This window comes from Triticum aestivum, chromosome 2B (genome assembly GCF_018294505.1).
Source record: "Triticum aestivum cultivar Chinese Spring chromosome 2B, IWGSC CS RefSeq v2.1, whole genome shotgun sequence".
In the NCBI taxonomy this organism is placed as follows: domain Eukaryota; kingdom Viridiplantae; phylum Streptophyta; class Magnoliopsida; order Poales; family Poaceae; genus Triticum; species Triticum aestivum.
Window position 1 is genome coordinate 478,555,602 of NC_057798.1, and position 6,586 is coordinate 478,562,187.

Consider the following 6,586-nt stretch of genomic DNA (forward strand, 5'->3'; position numbering starts at 1 on the left):
TATCCGGCCCATCAGATAGTGGACGCTCCTGTCATCTTCCTGTTGAGGGCTCCGTGGGCGCCAACTCAAGCGTTTCTTCAGAGGAGCGTTGCTAAACTCCGGGAGGCCGATCCGGACTGGATCCGACAGCGGGGCGTCTTCCATATAGAACCACTCTGAAGGCCAGTCTTCGAACGCCTTCTTCGGGGTTTCGGATAGATATCCAGTCCCGGCGATGCGCCATATTTCGGCTCGCCCACTTGATATATCGACCCCTCGTAAGAACGGGGTACGAGGCAGAACAGCCTCTTCCACAGTGCAAAATGGGGCTCGATGCCCAAGAATAGCTTGCAAAGAGCTACAAAGCCCGCGATGTGCAAAATGGAGGCGGGCGTGAGGCGGTGAAGTTGGAGTCCATAAAACTCCAGGAGCCACCGGAGAAACGGATGTATAGGAAATCCGAGTCCCCTTATTAAGTAGGGGATGAAGCATACCTGCTCTCCTTTGGAGGGATTGGGGACGCTCTCCGCCTGCTTCCCACCCTTGTAGGTGGCCAGTCCGGCTCGAACCGGAACCATAAAGGCCGGGGGAAGGTATTCCTCTGCTTGGAGCGTCACTAACTCGCTATGCGGGACTGAGCATCTCCTCCAACCTCCTGGCTGAGGAATGGGAGCGCGAGAAGAGGAGCCGCGTCGACTGTCCATGTTGGAATGGATTTTTTGTCAGATGCGCCTCGATGAGTACTTGCGGAAGGAGGATGGTGTGATTTGGATCTGGATCCTCGCCTCTCTTATAGGCAGCTTATTCGCGCAGCTAGGGGGTAAAACGTAAGAATACCCTGGCTTTTCGCATTCGTACGACACGTGGAAGAAGGCCATTATTGGACGTAGAAGCCAAGGAGCTCAACATTTATGAAGCAACCGGACACTATCCGGCAAACACATGAAACATGAAGGAGAACCCGCCTTGCAAACGCCGAAGACAACATACGCGCCGGACTCGTCGTCATTGAAGCCTGGTTCGGGGGCTACTGAGGGAGTCCGGGACTAGGGGGTGTCCGGATAGCCGAACTATCATCATCGGCCGGACTCCAAGACTATGAAGATACAAGATTGAAGACTTCGTCCCGTGTCCGGATGGGACTTTCCTTGGCGTGGAAGGCAAGCTTGGCGATACGGATATGTAGATCTCCTACCATTGTAACCAACTTTGTGTAACCCTAGCCTTCTTTGGTGTCTATATAAAACGGATGGCTTTAGTCCGTAGGACAAACAACAATCATACCATAGGATAGCTTCTAGGGTTTAGCCTCCTTGATCTCATGGTAGATCTACTCTTGTAACACACATCATCAATATTAATCAAGCAGGACGTAGGGTTTTACCTCCATCAAGAGGGCCCGAACCTGGGTAAAACATCGTGTCCCTTGTCTCCTGTTACCATCCGCCTAGACGCACAGTTCGGGACCCCCTACCCGAGATCCGCATGTTTTGACACTGACAGAGGGCTTCTACATCAACTCTATAGCCCTTTCCGATGAAGCGTGAGTAGTTTACCTCAGACCTACAGATCCATAGCTAGTAGCTAGATGGCTTCTTCTCTCTCTTTGATTCTCAATACCATGTTTTCCTCAATGTTCTTGGATATCTATTCGATGTAGTAGTTTTTTGCGATGTGTTTGCCGAGATCCGATGAATTATGGATTTATGATCAGCTTATCTATGAATATTATTTGAATCTTCTCTGAATTCTTATCTGCATGATTTGATATCTTTGTAATTCTCTTCGAACTATCGGTTTGGTTTGGCCAACTTGATTGGATTTTCTTGCAAGGGGAGAAATGCTTAGCTTTGGGTTCAATCTTGCGGTGTCCTTTCCCAGTCACAGTAGGGGCAGCAAGGCACGTATTGTATTTTTGCCATCGAGGATAAAAAGATGGGGTTTTCATCATATTGCTTGAGTTAATTCCTCTACATCCTGTCATCTTACTTAATGCGTTACTCCATTCTTTATGAACTTAATACTCTAGATGCATGCTGGATAGCGATCGATGTGTGGAGTAATAGTAGTAGATGCAGGATCGTTTCGGTCTACTTGACACGGACATGATGCCTATACTCATGATCATTGCCTTAGATATCGTCATAACTTTGCGTTTTTATATCAATTTCTCGGCAGTAATTTGTTCACCCACCGTATTATTTGCTATCTTGAGAGAAGCCTCTACAGAAACCTATGGCCCCCGGGTCTATTTTCCATCATATAAGTTTCCGATCTAAAATATTAGTTTCCGATCTACTATTTTGCAGTCTTTTACTTTCTGATCTATAAACCAAAAATATCAAAAATATTTACTTTATCGTTTATCTATCTCTATCAGATCTCACTTTTGCAAGTAGCCCTGAAGGGATTGACAACCCCTTTATCGTGTTGGGTGCAAGTTTGTTTGATTGTTTGTGCAGGTCTCCGTGATTTGTGTGTTGTGTCCTACTGGATTGATACCTTGGTTCTCTATTCAGGGAAATATTTATCTCTACTTTGCTGCATCACCCTTTCCTCTTCAAGGGAAAAACCAATGCAAGCTCAAGAAGTAGCACGCGTCCGCGGACGTATAGGGGGCTGGATTTGCCAAGTTCGGTTGTAGATGCTCCAAGACAAGCGACATATGGCAGTGAAAAACACTGACCCGACATACGACGCACGCAAGTGTCGCGCATGATCTGGCAGCGCCACACAACCAAGAGTCCAAGCCCCTCGGAACCCCACATGACAAAGGTTGGCCATGCAACGCGTCGACCCGTCCGGACGGGTGCACCTGGCTCGCGAGTCCGTTCACGCACTGCTCACACGTCGAGCCTTCCAAGCGAGCAAAACAGTCGAACACGAGGCAATCGACATTGAGTGTGTGTTTGGTAGGGTGTATTAAGGGTGCATGAGAGCAAAAGTTCCCTTCTCGACCCACTTCTGAGTGTTTGGTAGAGTGTATGAAGTGTGCGTGAGTCCACACTAGCTTAACACAAATACACTAGAAGCATGCATGAAGAGAGCATGCATGAAGAGGGGTGCTGAGATGAGCATGCACGAAGAAGGAACAACTACATTGAGATCAGAATGCAACTAAACACACGCGCGGGGCAGCGGGCAAGATGGCGCATGCGGGTGCGACCAAAAACACCGACATGGCACACGACACGCGCAAGCGCCGTGGTGGACCCGACTGCGTCGAACAACCAAGCCCCTAGCAACCACACACGACAAGTCCAGCCATGCAACACGCCGACTCGGTCAGGCACACTCGGCTCGTGATTCCAGACATGCACCAAGTCTCCGGCATGAGTGAACCAGCCCGATGAGGTGCCACCAACACCGAAAGTCGGCCCCTGGCTCACCCAGCGCGCGGGGAGTAGCGGGCAAGACGGCGCACACGGGCGTGACCGAAAACAACACGGGGAAGTGGCCCCGGCTACGCACGCGGCCCACACATCATGGATCCTGGAGACCCCGCCAGACGCACCCGACTCGTGAGTCCAGACGTGTACCGCTCACACGCCGAGTCTCCCGCATGAGCGAACTAGCCCGGCGTGGTGCCACCAACGCTGAAAAGCCGACCTTGGCTCACCCGGCGGGAGCAACGCGCAAGACGATGCACACGGGCGCGACTGAAAACACCATAGGGAGGTGGCCCCGGCTACGCACGCGGCCCACGCATCATGGACCCCGGAGGGAAAACGGCTCTCCATCCTTTATATAAGGTGTATTTCATTTCATCCATAATACAAAATTATATCATTTGATCCATCATGAAAAGTAATTTCATATTTTATCTATTTGGTATAGCAAATATTCTTATTTTATTTTATTATCTTGGTCAAACATTCAAATGGTTGACTTGAACGAAAATTAATACACCTTATATTCTAGAACGGAGGGGTATCAAACAAACCGGACAATGATGAAATGAAACCATCCATATTTATCAATCCTCGAGGGTCAACAATGTTCATTCTATTGACCTGAGTGTGAATCACAGTCTCAATATTTCATATGGACTCTGACGAGGAATAGTTTCCATCTTGCTATTCCTAGGTCATAGCAATGTAATTTAATGAACAGTACTTTCCTACCTTACAGGGCGGTGCCTATACATATAATAAGTTAATTCCAGAAGCAAAGTACAGAAAACAGACTAGATTTACTTGTCGCTCATTTCATAGTTGTGAAGATTTCGTACAGAAGTTTCGAAAAGAAAAAAAGATTTCATATAGAAGTTTTTACAGTACAACACCAACTTAGAGCAAGATTTATTGTCTATATATGATGGGGAATAGACTAACCATGAATAGCAACAGCCACATAGAGAAATTTGAACTTCTAAATAGATAATATGACCTCAGCTGTAATCTTATAACGGTAGATATGTGATGTAAACATGAAGTAAAAACAAGTCCGGAACTTCGTTTCACAAAGTTGAAGCCACAGGATTGCAGCCAAATAGCATTCAGTGAATGTCCTTGTCCTCCGTTCGAAGTTATGATTCATTTTCTTTCTCAGCCATTTCCTTTTTATAAGCCTGCAACCTTTCTTTAAATTTCTTGCTCTCTTCAAAGTTTGCCTTTCTCTTCACAGCTTTCTGAGTTTCACAAGGAGAGTAGCACATTTAGGGAGAGAAACAACTCCTACAAATTATGATACAGAACAAAATAAATAAATTATAGCGACGACTCTAACTTGGCAAAAGGTTGCTTACCTCCTGCCGGAAGCACCGATCAAGCTTAATCTTAAGATCTGTGCATTCACCAAAGAATTTTTTGATGGGGTGATCCACATGGCACTTCTGGAATTCTTCGATAATCTGGGCAACAAGGACATTAAATTTTATAATCTGGGAACTTCTCTGAAAATATACACTTGAAATGACAAAGCTTCAGATAGAGCCAGAGGTCAGGACAAAGATACCTCAGCACACATAGGATGCCTGTGTAGGGTTAGATGAGGATGCATTTCCAAAGATGTAGGAATGCGAACCTGCACAAAAGTTGCCCAAGTTAGCAGGATCTGATCCTCGAAGTAGATTCTTCTATAAATGACAGACTGTAAAACTACAAACTAGAAGTGGAGCCTAACATCGATGCATACCAGCAAACACAACCTTATATTTCTGCTGTAACAGTACCTCTACCACTGATCCTGTCAGTAAAACATGATCTATACCTTGCACAGGCAGACTTGCAATCGAATGGAGAACTGCCACAGAGGAGCAAGTGTTAGTGATATCTGTAGGGCGCAGCAACAGTAAACTACAGGAGAGATTTGGCTGAGCTGGGGCTTGGGCAGAATCCGCGGGGCCGGGCCAGTCGTGGGGGCGGGCAGGCGGCGCGGCGGCGACGGCGGCGTTTGTCTGGATCGATAGCTCGGCTCGATTGGAAGAGGACAGCACGAGCGACAGGGCACAGGGTGACGGGCTAGCTGTTGGGCCGGAAGCATGGGCCTTTTACATTTTTTTAATCATTCTAAAAATCCGAAAGTTTTGCGTGGGCTAGACACACCCGGCCTACCCGATGAAAAAAGAATTATCGAAAAAGAAAGGAAGTTCGCAAGCAATTACTTGACGCGGCAGGAGGCGTGGCGTCGGCGGGACCGCGGGAGGTCGAGCAAGACAGGTGCTGGGCGTCGGCGGAAGCTCGTCGCTGCGGGGGCAACAGCACAGCAGCGCTATGGCGGGGGAGGCTCGTAGCGGCGTGGGACGACTGGGAGAGGCTCGTCGACGGCGTGGGGCGTCGGCGGAAGCTCGCGGCAGCCCGGACGGCGCGGCCTGGAGTGCGGCTGGGGACTTGACGATGCGGGATCCGTTGGCTGAGGCGTAGCCGCGCTGTAACCGGAAGGGAGAGGCCTGTCGCGGCGCGGGGATCGTGAGGGAGTGGAAGGGGGAAACTGAGTAGTAAGTCGGCGAAGGAAGAGGTGATGAAAAGGCAAAGGGCGACCGCGACCGGCGCTGGGTCTCGCCGGTGGCTCCGCACGGACCGTAAGAGCATCCCCAGCTGTTTGGCCCCGAAGGGCTTGAAATATCATTGCTTCGGGGCCAACCGGCTATAAAACTCGGGTTTCCAGCCAACCCCTCAGTTTCACTCCCAGCCGCCGATTTGGCCTCAAATTTAGCGAAATTAGACCCGAATTCTGCTCAGATTCAGCACACTTGGAGCACAAATTCAACAAAAACTAATTTTTATCATATAGTTCATCACAGAAATCAATACAAATTAAATACTTCAACAAAGCAAAGTCATAATTCAAACACAAATGAAAACACATTGAACTAGGCGTTGCCCTTGAGCTTTCATAGGTGCTTCATCAGATCGTGCTGCAGTTCTTGATACACCTGTGGGTCTCAAATCTTCTGACGCATATTGAGAAAGGCAGCATGATGCCGGTCAACTTGACAGAGAGGACCATGCCTGTAATATGGTTCAGTGTCAAACAATGTCCTGCTCGCTATCAATAATCATGTTATGCAAGATGACACATCAAGTCATCACTTCTCACATTTGATCTTTCAGTCTGGCCACCAAAATTGAGATAGGCAATGGCCGCAAGGCAAGCTTCTGGAATG

The 6,586-nt window shown here is 48.3% G+C and overlaps 1 protein-coding gene across 7 annotated transcripts; it reads right to left on the minus strand.

Moving 5' to 3' along the window:
• Positions 1-4,215: 4,215 nt before the first annotated feature.
• Positions 4,216-6,022, minus strand: LOC123045557 (COX assembly mitochondrial protein 2 homolog). Of its 7 annotated transcripts, none has more exons than XM_044468664.1 (5): positions 5,585-6,022; positions 5,191-5,223; positions 4,936-5,004; positions 4,727-4,831; positions 4,216-4,609 (listed from the first exon to the last, which is right to left on the minus strand). In XM_044468664.1, the coding sequence occupies exons 3-5, from the start codon at positions 4,978-4,980 to the stop codon at positions 4,508-4,510; spliced, it is 252 nt and encodes an 83-aa protein (XP_044324599.1). In that variant the 5' UTR covers positions 4,981-5,004; positions 5,191-5,223; positions 5,585-6,022; the 3' UTR covers positions 4,216-4,507. The 7 variants fall into 7 exon arrangements, with proteins under 7 accessions (XP_044324599.1, XP_044324594.1, XP_044324593.1 ...); XM_044468659.1 differs by having other exon boundaries at positions 5,153-5,223; XM_044468658.1 differs by having other exon boundaries at positions 5,129-5,223.
• Positions 6,023-6,586: the final 564 nt, after the last annotated feature.

Excerpts from the sequence above, each read along its gene's own strand:
- LOC123045557 (XM_044468658.1), bottom strand. The coding sequence starts at position 6,011 with ATGCTCTTACGGTCCGTGCGGAGCCACCGGCGAGACCCAGCGCCGGTC. Across the intron at positions 5,005-5,128 it reads TGTTACAGCAGAAATATAAG|GTTCGCATTCCTACATCTTT; the intron begins GTTGTGTTTGCT and ends ACTTTTGTGCAG. Across the intron at positions 4,610-4,726 it reads ATCGGTGCTTCCGGCAGGAG|AAAGCTGTGAAGAGAAAGGC; the intron begins GTAAGCAACCTT and ends TGTGAAACTCAG.